Source organism: Danio rerio, chromosome 17 (assembly GCF_049306965.1).
Source record: "Danio rerio strain Tuebingen ecotype United States chromosome 17, GRCz12tu, whole genome shotgun sequence".
NCBI classification, from domain to species: Eukaryota; Metazoa; Chordata; class Actinopteri; order Cypriniformes; family Danionidae; genus Danio; species Danio rerio.
The window spans coordinates 24605248-24624301 of record NC_133192.1 but is presented as its reverse complement, the minus strand read 5'-3'; the positions used below and the strand labels follow the sequence as shown (position 1 = coordinate 24624301).

General features: G+C 34.6%; 1 protein-coding gene and 1 long non-coding RNA gene across 3 annotated transcripts in view; one reads left to right on the top strand and one right to left on the bottom strand.

Moving 5' to 3' along the window:
- LOC110439024 (uncharacterized) overlaps positions 1 to 19054 on the top strand; it is a 33264-nt gene that overhangs the window by 6115 nt on the left and 8095 nt on the right. Inside the window, exon 3 of one of the 2 annotated variants that reach the window (XR_012393376.1) lies at positions 14334 to 14528. The exons of the other annotated variant lie outside the window; for it this stretch is intronic. This is a non-coding gene — a long non-coding RNA (uncharacterized lncRNA). Of the gene's footprint in view, positions 1 to 14333; positions 14529 to 19054 lie in introns of those variants that run through there. 2 annotated transcript variants of the gene reach the window in all.
- Positions 2856 to 6262, bottom strand: fgfbp3 (fibroblast growth factor binding protein 3). The gene is made up of 2 exons (XM_021467405.3): positions 6219 to 6262; positions 2856 to 4348 (listed from the first exon to the last, which is right to left on the bottom strand). The coding sequence occupies exon 2, from the start codon at positions 4275 to 4277 to the stop codon at positions 3558 to 3560; it is 720 nt and encodes a 239-aa protein (XP_021323080.2). The 5' UTR covers positions 4278 to 4348; positions 6219 to 6262; the 3' UTR covers positions 2856 to 3557.

The window sequence follows — 19054 nt, the reverse complement described above, 5'->3', positions numbered from 1 at the left end:
GTGTCGCTATGGGCAGTTGTGAGAATACAGAAAGCCTGGACAAAAGAGGCATTTATTCCCCACAATATTTTCTCCTTGTCCTCAAATTGGCTCATTAGGGGGCAGGTGAATGGCACTTAAATCGCACATTTTATTGATTTAATCTATTGTATGTGCTGCTCTATTTTCAGTGACCGTCAATTTTAAACAATTGATATGGTTAGCTGACTATTGATGCTAAGTGCAAAATGGTGAAAAGGCAACATACTCTCTGGCAAACACAGATTTAGACACAATATAACGAGTTCAGAGTCTCTAATGTTCTTTTGTGGGAGATTTAAACTTGTTCAGTTCATTTGATCTTGATTAAAAAAGAAATTGCATGTTTAGCTCTGACATTTTAAAGCTAATTTTTAACTTAAAGCTATAATGGCTTTCATTACATGCTTTCTCACAGAAATTACCAACCATTAAAATCAACGCTGTATTCTGTGCTGAATGCGCTTATATGTGTACAAGTGATGGTATTTTTATCAGCCGTAAACTTTTAAAGAGCTTAGAAATTGTAGAAATTAGTTAAAAGGAAGCCAGCAAGCCTCAGTGCTTCAGGTGAACTGTCTTTCCATTATAAAATTGCCATATTTAAGGCATTTCTTTAAAAAAACAGTGATCTTACTTGTCTGGTAGACAATAGGCCTATAAAGCACTGCATTAAATTACATTATGCCCCCCCCCCATGTGTTTAAAATATTACAGTTTATTTTACTCCGGTATTTTTAATGGAGTTTCTGCACTCGCCTGCTGATCCTGACAGCGCTATAGCGATAACATGGTCTATCATCTTAATGGCTTAAACTAAATGAATGCTTAAGTTTATTTAACTGAATATATTGTAATGACATTACAACTTTGAAAATTAATATGACTTTGAAAAAAGTCATATTAACCTTTCACTGGAAGTTTATTATTAGCTGAAATGCACTAGCAGTTCAGTTTTCAAAACAACAACAAAAAAAAGTTTTCACAGACAAGTTTGTATTTTTCTGCTGCTATCACTTTTACTCGACTGGCCTATATTTCTTCAATAATTTCTATACTTTTAATCCGATACATCTCCCCAAATGACATTCGTTACTACAAAATGAAACCAAAGAAACAAAGATGTTTTAGTGGTCGATCAATGCGCCTGCGTTACCTAAATGCCTTTGCGCATGTGCAGTCGATTGCTCATAGTCTCCGCGGTTCATTTCATTTTCCGAACAAGCACATGCATGTCATGATAGCTAGCGAGAAGCAGGTGATTATTGTTAGGCTTATATGGGCAAAACACGAAAATAAAACTAACAGCGACAGCGGCTATTCCCGTGATAAACGACCGCTCAGTTGTGACGAAGATGAACGATGCTAGCCTGAAGAAACAGAAATTTTGGTGTTCATCGTCAGATCGTCAAGAATCACACTGAGATAAAGGGCATATTGGGTAGCTATTGAGGTAAAGTTGGTTTTATTTTTATTTATATTCGGACTTTCTTCTTAATAATATAATTTCGGAAATGTATTTTTTGCAAATTCTAAATAGGAAAATCACAACAGCCGTCAATGACTATCACATTGTTCACAGTTTGTTAAAGAGTGCTAAATCTAATGTTTAAATCTGATGTTTTAGTCAAATGTTTGGCAGCCAAAATTATTATTATTTTTTTTTCAAACGTGAAACTTCCTTTAAGGGGAGAGCAGGGCACAAAGTAACACGTTTTGGTTTTGGCCAAATAATAAACAAAATAATGGGGTTAGACAAACCTTTTTTTTTTTTTTTACCAACAACACACATGTGTTTTACAAATGAGGACTGGGTTCATGATCGTTGGACCCATAGTTTCTGTCAGTATTGCCAAACGTGCCAGGAATAAAAATTTTACTATTTACCCCACCTGTGGGGCAAGTTGAAACAGACAGAGGTTTAGTTGTAACACATGCTTAATAAGGCAGATTTCACACTATTAATTTAAATTCAGTTTACTTTAGTATATTTCCTCAGTACTTAACTAATTAGATTTTTCTTCTACATAGCACACCATGCTTATTTATTTATCTATAATATAAACACATTTGGATTTATTTGCATTATTACCCTTTATTATTCAATGCATTTATTTGAAAAAGTTGAGAAAGTATTCAATATTACACTTAAAATTCATTTTTTTAAATTAGTTTAATTGGTATCCAACCGTGTGGACATATTTTACATACATACTTTTACAGATAAAAAAGTATAATTAATATATATATATATATATATATATATATATATATATATATATATATATATATATATATATATATATATATATATATACTTTTATGCTGCAAAAAATGTTTTTTCCTGTCTTTCTCATCCAAATTTCACCTTTTTAAAAAAAAAAATTGGCAGGAACACGTCTGCCGACACTGTGGTCAAAACCTCTGAAGCATGCCATGTTTAACCCTTAACTTAAAACTCTGTGTTACATATTACCCTACATTATTTTGTGCCTTGCGCTCCTCTAATATTATTGGTTGTTGACTGTTTTTTGTTAATTATGCTATATTAAAAGTATTTTATTTGCAGCTTCTTTACTTTTACTTTCATTACTTAAGTACATTAAATAGTAAAAAAAAATCTTAATACTTAAGTTAAATATACATTAGATACTTTTAAAACTTTTACTCAAGTACAATGATATTCTAAACAGTGACTTTAACTTTTACCCTTTGCAGTAAGGTATTTGCACTTTTACTTGTACTTTATACACCACTGCCTTTTGTGGTTCATTTAAGTATAAATGATAGGATTATTTTCTGCATAAATCTCTACATTTCTAGTTTATAAATGCATATTATTTAAATGTATTTTTTATTGATTTAAGTATAATCATATACAACAATTTTCATATTGAATAAAAAGTCAGTGCTCATGTGAAATACAAGTTACAATTATATATACAAAAAGTTAAGGATTAGTTCCGATATACACTTTTTTTTTTTACTTCTAATCCAAATATCTAAAAATTCTTAAATCAAGAAGAATTTTCTAGACATGTAAAAATAAAGCTTTGTTTTCAGAAATAATAAGTCAAAATTATGTTTTTTTTTTTTTACTTTAAGCAAGCAAAATAATATGCCAATAGGATTATTAAAATCTCAATTAAAACTTAAATCAAGATTCCTTTACTTACCCCACTGACAGGTTATTTGGCTTGTTTTATTAAACATTTTGACGTATTATTATTAATTTATTATCATTAGATAATACATAGATATTTGGATTAGAAACAAGACACAAACTAAATAAGAAAAGCATTTGTTTTATACATACATAATGCATGTTAAATTAACAACCAGTGTGATTACAGTAATTGTTAAACATTACACAAACTATCTCCATGTCTATTCATCTTCCTCATAACAACAGGCCTATTTTTATTCAGGCTGCATACTAGCATCTAAGTTGTATTACTGACACCTGACTGTTGTCTTTCCATCTTCTCCACACATTCTCACTCTTCACCCGATCCGAAAAATCATCCTGTTTCTCTTTCCTAACCATCAAAAAACTTGCCAAAGAATCTGCAGAGAGAATGCCATGATTCTCTGCAGTAACCCACAGCGGGCTCCATGTCTGAGAATTCATCATTCACTATTCCTTCGACCCCGTCATCTTCATCTTTCTTCATTTCTTCCTCCTCCTCCTTCTTTTCCTTCTGCACGTCTTTTTCTTTCCTCGCAGGAACATCAGTTTTCCGTTTGCTGTCTTGCGTTCCCTCACTCATGTGTGTAGTCGTCTCTACTCCGCTTCTCTCTGTGAGTTTCATGTGAGATGCACTGGAAGCCTTCTTGCACAGGCGGGTTTTCAGGACTTTCTCCCCTTCACAGGCGTTTTCACGCCTCTTCAGTTTGCTCACCACTTGCTTCCAGTACTGGGACGACTGGTCGTTGTACGCAGAGCATTCCTGAGGTTTTCCAGCAAACTGGCAGGTGTACGGAGGTTTAAGTCCATCCTCTCCGGCCACAGAGCAGCTCACCTGGAGGACGATGTTGGCTCCTCTTTCCAGCGTCTCCCAGGTGCAGCGGTGCCCGTCCTTTGTGCTTAGTTGACCTGAGCCCAGTGAAGGATTTATGGGTGTGATGTCTGATCCGGCCACTGCTTCTGAAGGCTGCCTGGACTTCTTTTTAGCCTCAGAGAATGAATGGAGGAGGAAGAGGAGGGAAAGGAGGAAGAGTAGACTCCACCCTCGCATGGCTGTGTTGATGAAAAGCATTTAAAACAAATATACGAAGAAATACCTAGGGCACACACAGCACCCTTAGAACAGAAACAAAATGACAGCGCCTGCAGAAACAGAAAGATGTAAGGCATGTAAGTTTGTTGTAGTCAATAAAAAATAAAACAAAAAATCAGGCTATTACACTGTAAAAATGCTGGGACAACACACACACAAAAAAAGTTAACTTACTAGTTTTTACAAATTAAGTGTATTGAACAAAACTTAAGTCGTCATAGTGAAATCTCAACATTGTTTCAGCTCATTTTAAATAAGTAGCTTAAACAAGCAACACATTTTTGAGTGTACGTAAATTAATAATATTATTAATGATAATGTTATTAATAAATATATATATATAATAATACTTTGGAATAAAGTTAATGCAACTTAACTTTTTAAAACTAGGTAGGCCTACTTTCCAAGTTTAACAATGCTAAACAATTAATGTACGTTTGAAAAAAAGCACTGAGCCTACTGTAAGTAGCATACTGTAAATTAGAGATGTCCAGATCTAATCACATGATCAGAAATCGATCCCGATCACATGGTTTCAGACTCTACTGGTATCGGACGTTACTCACAATCAGTTCTCAAACATATATGTTCATATGTTCTTACAAATATATAGTCATACATATATGTTAACAGAGAAACAGCAACGCTTGTGGCATGACATCCTTTTGTTGCAGAAACACTATTGGTTAAATGCATGCAAAGTAGAACACGGAAGCAGTTTGAATTGGAAAGTGCATGTATGTGTTAGATCAAATACAATACAGCATCATTTTTGTGAAACTGTATAACAATAATATTGTAATATTTTGACAGTTCTGTGGCATTTGGGTTTAGGGTTGCAGTGCAGGGTAATCCTTATTAAAATACAATTTATTGGGTAATTTAGTAAATAACAAATAATACTCTGTACAACTACTGTTTTTACATTACAGTGATGGTTAGGTTTGGGGTTGGGGTGGGGGTAGACACTACTATATTTAAATACGGTACCATATATTATACTATAATTTAGTACTTATACTAGAGTTTAATACTAAATAATTTAATAGATAATATAAGTTATTCTCATTAACTTCTGGCCACAACCATATCTGATCTAGCAATTGGCCAAGTATGTCTGCGGTCTAGATGTATTATAAAGTTTATGACGACCACATTGCTATAGCAATCTGTGTGATATGTAAACTTAGGATTGCAAGAGGTGAAGAATTTGTTATTTATTACTTGATTGTTCAAGCTACCTCAAAGAAATGCTCTGTTTGTTAACAGAGTTTGTTGAATGTTAAAAGAAGGTGAATTAAATAAAAAATGAGGAACATCCTGGATTTGTTTCTTCGCTCTTCTTTATTCTTTTTTTATGTATTATAAAAGTATGAGATTTCGGTATTGGTAGATACTCAAAATCAAATGTCTCTGGCAAAAAAACCTGATAGGGACATCCCTACTGTATATACTCGTTTACAAAGTAAAAACCAATAAAAACAAAACAAAACACACAACAAAATAACTAATTTTAACTAAACTGAATGCAAAAATAAAACTATAACAACTATATACAAATTACAATTAACACTGACATGTCATACTCTACATACGTGAGCAATTTTATACAATAAGTTTAGTCATTACATTTTATTTAATAGCAATTTTCTAATTATTGTACATAACCTCTACATTACCAAATTAAAATGATTACATTTATAGTCAATTATAACTGTTTGTTCGTCTAATTTCATCAGATCTGCATGAGGTTGTATCAGTTTATATTCTGAAAGGTCTAATGATGCAACCTTCATGATCTTAATAAACAAAACTAGCCCACAATTTATCTGTTTCTTCTTCATTTACACGCACCTGTATTATAGTAAACAAAGCTGTACATTTTATTATTTAGCATTTCTTTCAGTGTTTTTTACTTACCAAGCCGAGTGCTCCTTCGGGACTGCCAGTGAGAGAGATTTGAGGAAGAATAAGAAAGGAGGGGGAGAAATAAAGGATGGAATCGAAGGATAAAGGAAAAAAAGAGGTGAGGGGGGGTGTATGGTGGATGTTTTTGGGGGCATCAATAGGGTATCCAAACCTCCCAGAATCTGGCACGTCCCTCCTCGTCCGAAGACAAATGGACACCCCTCACCCCGTCCCTTCTCTGCACTCCTTTGTCTCCTTTTGCCCAATCTTTCAGTTTCTCTCTCGCCTGTCCTCCTTTCCTGAGCACTTGATGTCTAACAACATAAATGAACAGAAAATTCTAATTACTTTTAACCATTAAACAAGCAAATATATAAATAAAAATGAGTAAAACATGGGATGCTTAATTGCTTTTTTATTTAAAAAAAACAAACACTCTTGTTCCAACTGCTTGTTTCTTTTTTTACATTTTAATTATCCTTGGATAGAGCTGAATTTTCCTCGGGAGACAACAACTTGAAAACTCTTGCGCCTTGATTTTGTGTTTTTGTTTATAGCCTGACAGCATCTCTGTGTGTGTTAATGTTGTGTAAAAATATCTTGATATTTTAGAGGGTGTTTTATGATAATGATAATTACTGTTTTTGCCAAGTGTGTATTTGTTGTGGTTGGGTGATTTAGGCTAGTAATAAATACAAAAATAGGACACTAAAGCCATAAGGATTCTTTTAAAATAAAGAATTCATTCAATGTTGACTGTGACCGGAGGATTGACAAGACAGGGGTTTGTGTTTGAGCAGAGTTCTACAAAAGTCTGATAAAAGTTCTTCTTGTAAGACGGCTTAATCTCTCCAGAATATCAGACCCTAATAACTCTTATGGAATTTCATGAGGCAAGACCATAAGAATTGCTATGGAATGCTACAATGGACTTTCTGATCAGAGAAGTGATGAAGAAACCAGCTGTTCAACTGTACTATTCAAATCTTCCTGACTGTATGTCATTGACAAGATCAGGGAAGAATGCAGGAATGGATCCTTCTCCTTTCACCCCAAGCCCCCCATCTTGACCTTTAAGCGACTTGCTTATCAGAGCACATTTTACATCAAATGTCCAGGGTTTTAATATGGTGTATATATATTGCAGCACTATATTCATGTTTGGTATCATGTTTAATGCCTCTGTGTGATTGGTAAAGTGGTCTTAATTTTACAGTACTATTTCACTGGTTTATGTTGATTTGGTTTTTGACTTTGATTAGATCTTTGCCAGATGCTCCCCCTCCTTAGAGATGATTAACTCCCCAAATTCACCAGGCAAGGGTTTCTGTGACACTTCTATTGTCTTGAAATTATGGCTGTTTGTTTTGACTTGAGTATATAAGGTAACATGTGGTATAGGACAGGGGGAGATCTTGTAAAAAGACACCCCATTGAAGCATCTCTGAGACTTATGCTGCAATGTATTTCTCTGGTCAGGTATGCATCTCTAACTCTTTGATTTATCTTTGATTAATGGATGTTGTATTGTTAGTCTCATCTCTGAATTGGCTTCCTGATGATTTATTATGTAATTGGCAGAATACAATTTTACCTAACAAATAAAATGTTAAGTTTTGATTAATTCTGGAGTTTTGCAAATTCATTGTATCCAGTAGATTACGAGGAGTCTTCATTACCTTGGCATAAATTTGATTAATAGGCGCATTTGATTATTCGTAGCCATAGCGTGCCGATAACATGTAGACCTTTTAGTCATTTGACCACTGGAAGTAGCAAGTTGTATGGGCTTGGCTAAAAATCAGTTTATTTAGGGATTAGGTGAGCGTTATGCAACCAACATATCTAAATATTAGTTAATCCTGCATCCTCTGACTATTTTCAGAGTGCCGACATATTGTCCGTGAGAAGAAGCGCAAACCCAGGGCGTGGAACTCTGAGCGATGTTGGTCCCTAATGAACGTACAATTAGAATATCGGACCCCAGAAAATGTCAAAACTCTAAATTAAATCATAAATGATGAATGTGATCCGTTCTTACAATTAGAAATACAATCTAAATTTTAGGATCATTTAAATTGGAGTCAGATTGAATTCGGAGCTGAAAAATGAATATAAATAACTTCTAATAAATAATAAAATTCATTTCAGAAGCACTAGAAAAGGCTTATATGCATTAAACCTTCGACCATGCTGTTAGTTTCGTCATTGGGCTAATAGATGGACTCCTACATTCTGAATTGGTAAATAATCTGTCTTCTCATTTTGATTGAAGTTATTTTAAGTTATTTTGAATTGTGAATGTGACTGAAGGTCAGGGTCATTCCACCAAATACTGCTTTCTTAAAGTTATCATAACTATTAAACTTAATCCAGAGATACTGAGAGTTTTCAAGTTGTCTCTCAAAATAACAATATATCCAACTGAAATGTAAAATTGTCATTATTAATTAACTTGAAATTCTCAGACCTTTCTCATCCAATATACAGTAATGTTTGTTTATATATACATATATATATATATATATATATATATATATATATATATATATATATATATATATATATATATATATATATATATATATATAAATGGGTGGTAGAAAAAAAATGATAGCAAACATATTTTTTTAACTTTTTGCGTTCCCTCGCAAAGATGTTTTGTTTTGTGTTATCTCGAAAAAACAAACACTTCCCTTCATACATGACAACCCTGTTTTTGCCTGGATTGTCCTGTATTTTACCATTAGATCCTATTATTAGGTATTTTCCTATATTTCTCTTATATTTTTAATCTTAAAAGCACGTTGAAATTAATATAAAAATGTCTGAATTCACTTTCTTTTACCATTTAAAGCTGATCGTCGATCACCGCCCCTCATGCAACCTCTGAATCAGTAAATGCATGTATATGTGCTGACTGACTCCTAGATCAGCTGTACACATAATTTAAAGGTAAGTTAAAGTGCAGGACAATTTGGAATTCGGGAGTGTGTTTAAACAGACAAATACACTTACTATGTAAACATACCCGGACATCCTGCGTGTTTTATTTCAAACACAACTAATTTCCTCTTAAATGAGCACAAACAGTTAAAGTGTTTTCGTTATATCAGTGCGTTCTGACACCTCTGTTATCAAACAAAACTAAACGAGAGATTCATTTGCTGCTCTTCCCTTGTTTGATAACAGGTGTCACTTTAAATGTCATGTATAGAAGCTAATCTGGGATCAGTTTTTCATACGGAGCTTGTCCGATCGATGATCAGCTTTAATGGGAAGAAAGTGAATTTAGACCTTTTTATATTAATTTCAACGTGCTTTCAAGATTAAACATATGAGAGAAATATATGAAAATAACTAATAATAGGATAAAATAGTAAAATATGGGACAATCCTGGCAAAAACAGGAGGGCTGTCCTGTATGAAGTGCTTGTCGAACAACAGTTTTGTGAGCGAACGCAAAGCGTATTTGCGATCCCTCACTAAACATATTTGTAAGATAATGCAAAACATCCTACTAGTTTTTTTTTTTCTCCCACCCATTTTTTTTCTCCACCATCATGTCCCTTCCGTGTCTCAATACGGTATAAAAAGTTTTACAAGATGGTTTGATTAGCACTATTTGAGAAGTTTCTAGGCAGTCTTAACTGTATTCCGGTACAGAAATTGAATAACCACAATGCAGAATTTTTTTTCTTAATTTGAATCCTCATGTTTTTAATATAAATATCTAAAAATTCTTGGATCAAGTGAGAAAAAAAAAATTAGTTTCACCCTTAGAAGAAATTTTTGTTTCTTCTACAGTTTGACAAAAATTGCAGCTGTTGGACAACAATGTATTTTTCAGGATATTTTTAGTCAAGAATGTAGTTGCTTAGATTGCAACTATGTAGTTTATTTATAAGGACAGTGCCAATTTACAATTTCTGAGACACAGTGCATCAGTGGCCATTAGCTTGTCATTAAACATAGCAAAGACAGTTGACATTGTCCATCCACAAGATGGCGACAGAGACTGCATAAGACCTCAGAAGAGAAAAAAACTGTAATTTCTAACCACAGTGGATCAAAAGTGGCATTCTATGTCTATCTTGTATGTTGTAGTGCTGTGTTTATACCATAGTAATTGTAGTGTATTGTAGTGTGAGATGTTGACTCAGATATCAGGAATGCATTTATTTTGTGTTGACCACTCTTTGTATTACCCCGAGTTACTTTTTGGTTGGCCATCTGTTTGTTTCTAATGCATCTCCTGTTTTCGTTGCTGCAGACTAGTTTGGTAAAAAGAAAGAAGAAATGCCCTCATGTGTTTAGCGTTTTTCCTTATTGCAAACACAACAGTAATCTGGTAGTGTTTGCACTGCTTTGGCTTTTTTGGGGATAATGATCTCCCGATGTCAATAGAGAATTACTGGGAATCTCTCTAGACTGATGGCATTCAGCCAGTCCAGCCTTATTATCTTGTGAGCATAAAGTTTATAAAAATGTGAGCAAAATAACCTGTTTTGTCACTTTAGACATTACGCTAGAGAATCATTGAAATACAAACTCTGAAGTGATGTTTGTGAAGTAGCAATGATTTCTGCTGTTCTGATGGTCCGCTGCAGATGTGAATGAATGGTGAAAGAAAGGAGTGCCGAAGTGCCTTGGACTGATTTTTTTGGCAGAAAAAAGTAGTTCCTCATGCAAAAGAATTTTGAGACTCCAATGTTTGATTTTCTTTTTTATATACACGATTATGCCATCAATTGTTGTATAAGCACAATATTACATTCATAGCAGTGCTATATAGCTGTATATCATCATTGGTATATCACTCAGCCTTTGGCACGCCTATAGTAACAAATTTTCCTCCCATGTAAATGGCACAATAATTCAAGTTAAAATATTTTTCCCAGCTGAAAGCTTGACTAAACTAGGAAATGATAGTCAAGAGAACTTTATTCATTTAGTAAAATTAGCACATTTATTACATATCTGCACATTTTTAAAAATGTTAGTTTGACTCTAATACTAAGTTGTTTCAAAAAGATATATTTTGTCAAGACAACAATAAAAAATGTACACAGCAAGGTAACAGTTTAAGTTGATTCAACTAATTATTTTTGACAAAGTACTGTATATGTGCTCTTAACTTGCATTCATTGTTTGATTTATAGTATCACTCTAACTGCATTGTAATCAGCTTCTTCATTACACAGTGATTTCTTTTGGACCATCAAGGCATGTTTTTGTTTGTTTATTTGCAAAGCAGATGACAGACTCAATAATGTCAGCTCACACATTGTTAAAGCAACAATTACCATATAATTGCAGGCAATAAACATCACAGCCCCTAGTGTGTGTTTATTTGCATTCATGTGTACACATACAGCAACACTTTCAAATCCTGAGCACTTCCCTGTGGCCGGGTCCAGCTCTGCTGTGTTTCATTTCAGTCTTTGCAGATTCTTGATAGTCATTTGTTTCTCCATATCAACCGAAGCCCAGCTGCTGACCCTCAGCCGGCTATGCATGACTGTTGTCTCTTGCTCAGGGCTTCACAGGCAGTTTGGAGTCATTACAAACCCTCAACGTGCTTTTGGGAATTGCACGTTGAACTGGACACATCATCGCCTATGAGGAGCTTGCAGGAATCAAATCAACTCACAGTGATTGCTTCTACCCACTACAAGTCGAAGCTTTTTGTTGTTGTTTTCTTTCAAAATTTCAGGGCTAAATAAACAGTAGTGAAACATGGCAGGACAATTACTCAATTTCTCGTTTTCAGTCTAAAACATTAAATGACTAATACATCAGCGTTTTTGATGTCTGCATCTATGTTTATCTAGTGACTCACGCACTATTTAAAAATGGGCAGGTATTAAATATGGCCATGAGAGTTGCTCTACATAGTTCTTCATTTTAAAGATTAATAAAAAGGGTTGAATCAAGCATGTGAAGAATGTGTGGCGTGTGTGAGGGTTTTTGCAGCACAAAGAACGTGTTCTTGTGAAGATGCTGAAAGAATTCCACTCAAGGTGGCCTGTCTGGATCGTAAAAGCAACATCTCCCCCTGCTGGTGGTGTTGATGGGCTTGGGTTTAGTTTTTTTACCTGCAGTTGAAGATCCAAATGAGGAAAATCCCCTAAATCTGATAAAAACTTCTGCAATGATTGTAATAATATGGATTTTATTAATTAGAATGTTTAAAAGAGAAGCATCCTTATCTTTAATCTTCATATCTAGTAAATAACTAATAACTTGTTGTTTGCCCATTGAATACTGTTGTGGACAGTGAGAGGCCTTGTAGTCAAAAAGGCTGAGGAGTTCTGTAATAGATACTGAATTAGAAAGTAATCCTCATAGAAATGACCATTAAAGGCACAATATGTAAGTTTATTTTCATTAAAATATCCAAAAATGTTATATTTTGCTGTGCTTACATTATCCCAAATGTTTCCAAAAATGTTTAAATCCAGCGAGATAAGCAATTTTGAATAGTGTCTCTGACCTTGTCCTGTGTTGACATACTAATGATGCACCAATGGTATTTGGCTGCAGATTTGCACATGCAATTTCAGACATGCAGTCCACAGCCATATCACCCAGTAGCCCAAGATTGGTTACTCATTGAAGCTAAGCAGGGCTTTTGGGAGACCACATGGGGAAACTAGGTTGCTGTTGAAAGTGGTGTTAGTGAGGCCAGCAGGGGGCGCTCAACCTGCAGTCTGTATTAGTCCTAATGCCCCAGTAAAGTGAAGGGGACACCATACTGTCAGTGAGCGCTGTCTTTCGGATGAGACATTAAACCAGGGTCCTGACTCTCTGTGGTCATTAAAATCCCATGGCACTTCTTGTAAAGAAGTTCTGGCCAAATTCTCTCTATTGGCCCTAACTGATCATCATCACCTTCCAATCATCCCCATCCACCGAATAAGTTCTATTACTTTTCTTCCACTCCACCAATTGCGGGTGTTCGGTGAGTGTGCTGGCACGGTTGTCTTGTGGCTTCCATTGCACACTGGTGGTCACAGCGTCATCAATATATGTTTTTGTTCATTGTAAATACATGACTTCTAGTGACAAAAATTTGTCTTTAAGTTTTACAACATTTAACTCCAAATCAAAATGCCAACCCAGACTCATTATTTATATGTAGCCCTGTATACATTTCTGGATTTCAATCTCCCCCTTTCCTAAACCCAACTGACATTGTTTTCAAAAGTAGTGGTAAAAGAAACAGAAGCCATCTGTGGTGTCATACTGTCCCGTTCATTTTAAAAGATCATTTTAAAGACAAAATCTAGCCAGATTTACCAGGATTATACAGGGATACATTTTTACAATGAGGTTGTGTTGCAAAATACGTAGACCCTGACAATAATCTAAAAATAGCTGAAAACTATCCTGTTAAAAAGATCTCTGTACTCTCTATTCTGTGTAATCTTCTAACATTATAGTACATTAGAGAAGTTTTTTTTTGTGTGTAAAATATAAAAAACCTCGAAACACATTTTAAGACCAAGGACTTCAAGAAAACCTATTTTTTATCATTAATGAAAAAATTTAAATAAAAAAGCTTGTGATAAAAAAATAGGATGGAAGCATAAAACATGAATTTCTTTCAACTTTAGCCCTGATGAACCCTATACTGCTACAGTGAACATTTGTGCATTTGTCAGGCTAAAGCATCTGTACTCAGCATGTGTAAACACACTGTATTCAAGATATATATTAATTTCATGCATTTCTTGAGAACTACATCCATGACCTCTGGCTCTAAACACAATGTTATGATCACCAGCAATCTAGCTTTTGCATATCACTGGAGAATTATCTATCATTCAGTCTAACTACACATCTGCCACTAAACTGAACTACATGTCCCATCACACACTTCACTTACACACCAGTTTCCAGATCACCCCTTGATTATGCACAAATATATATATATATATATACACACCACACACCTCCTGACTGAGTCTTGTTTCCCTGTAGTGAGCATTACTAAGTGTTTCCTGGATTATCTAGCCACATTTTGACCCTTGTATGTTCATTGTTTATGTTTCTTTTTCTTGCTGCCTTAACCATTCACCTGTTACACTGACTACTCTAGCTCTGCTTTATTGTCTTTTCTAGACCTGGCAGCTAGCTCACTGTAACTCTCACACGGTCGTCCACTGAAGCTAAGCAGGACTTCGTCACTGTCTCCTCTCCACCAATCAGCTGGTGTGCTGGTGTGTGGCCGTTTGGATCCCACTGACTATACGCAGGATATTAAAAATGCAAGACATTCTGCACTTTAACCAATCAGAAAATAAATTGAGATTTATGGGAACCTCTCGTTGGTTGATTTCATATCATCTTCTCAGGTCATAATACACACAATTGCCTCTTTAAAATTACTATTCAGGGCGTTCGTTCAATTTGTTCTAAAAAAAACAACAAAAACAACAAAAAAAGCCATACTGAAAAAAACATCCACCAGCACCATGATTTTCTGTATATTTTACCAAAATGTTCAGTTAAAATAATCAAATATATAGCGCACCTTTTCCTCTTTTTTTTTTTTTTTTTTTTTTTTTTTTTGAAGAGCTTTCTTATTCTCGCAGAGTTTTTGGTCTCTCCTCACACTGGATCAAGATTAAACAATCCTCTTTCAGACATTCATTACATCTACAATTGATAACAAAAAAGGCTTATTTTGTGAAGTTTATTTATAAACAAATTTTAAGAGGATCACGTGCTTATGATTGTTCTTAGCTGTTCCTGCATCAGCTCATGATCGATTATCCGATCAGATGATTCCTAATTCCCTATACATAACCAGAGTTTTCTTTGTCATAACCCCCCACCCCCCACCCCAACTTTCCCTCCTTTTCAGATGGGCTACACAGTGGCCCAGTGATTACCACTGTTGCCTCACAGCAAGAATCCATATCCATTATTTAGCTAGAAATAAGCAGGGGATCTACCTGAGATCTACCTGAGCTTAAACTCCCCTCTTGCCCTGCAAATGGGAGGGAGCCCAGGGCTCGGATTTCATAAGCTCAGGGCTCTCTCCCGGGACAGCATTCCAAAATAAGCTTTTATTATCAATCATCAGCATAGTGTGAAATCTTGAAGTCCTGATGGTGGAAATGAGAGGTTTCATTGTAATATTCAGAACTATATTGTCCCTACTACACTGTAAAAAATTGCTGTTAAAAAACGGTCAGATTCTACGATAAAATAATGTTTTTTCACTAAAACAGTAATATTCTGTTAAAAACAGTGCTTTCTGGGTAACATTTTTGTTTTCGAGAAAGTAACCAACTGCAGAAAACTGTGAGCTAACAGAGTTCAGATTCGATGTTTTGAAGTCTGTGTTTGAAATCACGCTTTGTGTCCTTGTTCACTATTTCATACACTAGTTAACTAAAATAGTTCACCAGACAGTTTTAATGAACACTAACGAGTGAATTCAGACACTGATGAACACCTGCTGTTAATAATTACAATTACTGAAGAAAATAAACAAGAAACACAAACAGTGACTTGAGTTACAACATTAAATAAAATAAAATAAAATAAAACACCTTCAGTCTCAGCAGAGGATCATTAAACAACTTCACAAACAACAGCAGACACACTTATTACTGACTGATTTGATGTCCATACAATTCTCATTGAGATCCAACAGAAATTAAGGTGTTTTTTGTGTCACCGTAATGGAGTGAGGGGCTGATTTAGTTGGGTTCTTCACCCTTGAACTCATTTAAGAAGACTTTCCAACTGCTCTAATACAGAGTTTACAAAATGTTTGTACTATAGCAATAAAGTTGGGAAGTCAATACATAGAGAAATCTATTTATCTGAAATCAGTTCTGATAAATATTTTGGTATAAATCTGGATGAAGGGTGTCATGCAATAGATTTTATGCTTAGTTGCAGGTATTAATTTAATTAAAGAGAAGTGGAAACAGAAAAGATACCTCTGAAATTACTTAACAGTTAAAAAATAACATACAAAAACAGTTCAGTTATGACAAATACACACCCAGACCTCATGAATCTGACCTTGTATCTCAACAATGGTAACATCTCAAATGTTTCATGCTGCAATGCATGCTGGGAGTGGCACTGTACAAATATCCCAGCATGCATTGCGGTATAAATAAATGTTGTATAATGGTCTTACACTTTTCTTTATTTGTGTTTGATTCTGCTGTTGTTTATGTTTAGACTTTCAGTTGCCTGTTTGTGAGTTAAACTGTTAATTTTGTTAAATTTGTTGTCACCATTATTGAGGTTCATATGCTGATTATTGATGTCTCTTTGAGTGCGATTTACACCATAGAGCAGTGTTATTGTCCAAGATATTCTTAAAAACTTCCAGAAATCATTGCAATATATATATATACATATAATGTAAAACAATAGATTTAACATTGAATAGGAGCAGTAAATTTTATAATACTAAATGAGAACAGACTCTGCCATTTAATAGCAACATGAACATCACCAGATCTTATTTAGGTTTTTGGCTGGCTTGCCTCAACAAAGGAGCTTTTTAAACAAAGTTCTTAACAATTGCAGCAGCCAAGATATATAAATGTTAAAAATGACAGGGCTAAGAGCCCAACTAAAGCAAACTCTGTTCTCCATGATGGTGACGTAAAACTTTCACCTTTTTCTCAAGAAGAACTTTAGTAGATGTTATACAAAAATACATGTATTAAGTAATAAGTGTAGCTGGTGATGATGTTTGTAGAGTTGTTTAATCATCTGCTGATCATTTAAATGATTTAATCATTTGTTGTTCTTCAGGTTATTTCATTATAAAGCTGTGACTAAAGTTTTGTATGTTCTGTTCTTGTTTTTTCCCTTCAGTATTTCTTCATTTGTTCATTGTTAATCCTCAATTATCATTTAATTAGTCAGTTAATTAATGAATTTACTTCAGCTTTGCTCCATGTTTCTTGAACACTCAGTAGTGTGGACACTTCAATTAAAACTGAAGTATAGGCTCTGGGGTTTAAAGGGTTAAAGGTGTGAGAGGTAAAAACACAGTGTAAAAATGTATTTTAACAGTAATATACTGTTAATTTACACAACGGAAGTAGACTGTAAAAAAACAGTATATTGCTGGCAACCACAGCTGCCAGTAGATTACTGTTAAATCAAGGAAAAAAACAGTATTTTACTGTAAAACCTGAAGCTAATTTCTTCTGTGTGTCACCGTTGTGGAGGAGAGTAGAGCTAGTGTATGAGTTAAAGATGAACAATGAACTGCTGATGTTATTCTGCATGTTTCTCTATTTAAAGATAGCGGCTGTTTAGTGGCTGATGCAGTCAGAATCTCTCTGGTGAATCCAGATTTACATGTATGTGTGCTGTTGTGAAAAATAAGACATTAGAGTTAAACCGAACTTTTCTAATTAACTAAAATAAGTTATCATTATAAGTATGCTTCTAAGCATATATAGCACATTACTTCATAAACTCATTCAGCAGTTGACCAAGTTGAGGCAGTTGCTTTCAGTGAGCAAAATGAGTTCACTTGAGTATTGTGTAAATCAATGTAGTCCATGTATTTTTACAGCAACATACTGTAAAATAACAGTACATTGCTGGCAACTGCAGCTGCCAGTATTTTACTGTTTTTTAACGGGACAATTTTTAACAGTGTATATTGTTTACTTGCTGTGATATGAATATTAATAATGTGAGTGGGCGTGGTCATGCGCCTGTCACAATGGGTGATTAAGTTGGGAAAAGAGCGGCCCAAAAGTAGGTAAATTTAGTCATTACTAATAACGGTGCATTCGCAGTGATTCAGAAGGAAAGACGGTATTCATAACCAAGAAAAGCACTCCAGTTACTCATTGTCCTATGCCATATGTGCAAGTTTTTGGGCAACCTATAGAAAATCCAATTTGAAGCCAAGCTGGCTGACTTTCTGATATATTGAGATATTGTGGAAAATAAATCTTTCAGTACGAGTACCAGCTGTCTTCTTCCTCGCTATACACTTTGATACTCGTTACAATGATTTCAGTTTTTTTTCTGCTTTTGCTCCTGTGAAACTACGAGTCAGGGTAGGACAGTTTCATATCTTAATAAAAGATTGGTTTCAGAAATAGAGAAAAAAGTGCACTTCTAAGTACCCATAAAATTGCACTTTTTTTCTATTTCTACTAATCTGCTTTCATATGTATAAATCTTGTGTGTTTGAGCAGTTGTAGGTACATTGTAGGTTGAGCATGCTTCTGTTTGTTTGATAAATGTTCTTTGTTTTTGGCTAGTAAGGAATATGAGGGAAGTTTATGCGCATAATGCATTTGCGCATTTGTCTTTACTTTTTCTTGTGCCTCCTAAAACCAATTAAACCATTTTGTTTGTTGTTTCAAGCCTTGCTGTCTCCTGATTATTGCTCCTTTTTATGGTGAAGCATTTTCGTAAATTAGGTTTCAGTCTTTTTTTTTCACTTTGGGACAGCATTTTTTTGTCACAGTTTTTTTTCTCTTTCATTCATTTCCACCCTCTCTTTTGTCTCCCAGACTAAAGAGAAATGTAACATCATGCTTTACTGGTTAAACTACTATCGTGAGACCATTGTTTTATGTTCAGATTAGAAATGTTGCTTCATTAACGATTCCAATATTATTGTCTCACATCATCAATTCATGTAATGGCAGCAGTCATTAAGACGAGTGAGGAACACCTGTCAACACACATACACACACATCATGGAAAGTCGCAATCGAGCCACTCTGCCTTTTTTCATTTTAATGACATTCAGACACTTGTCTCTCCTCTCGCGTAATGCACAAGTCCTTGCCTCTGTTTTGTTCGCCTGAAGACTGATGATATGTCAG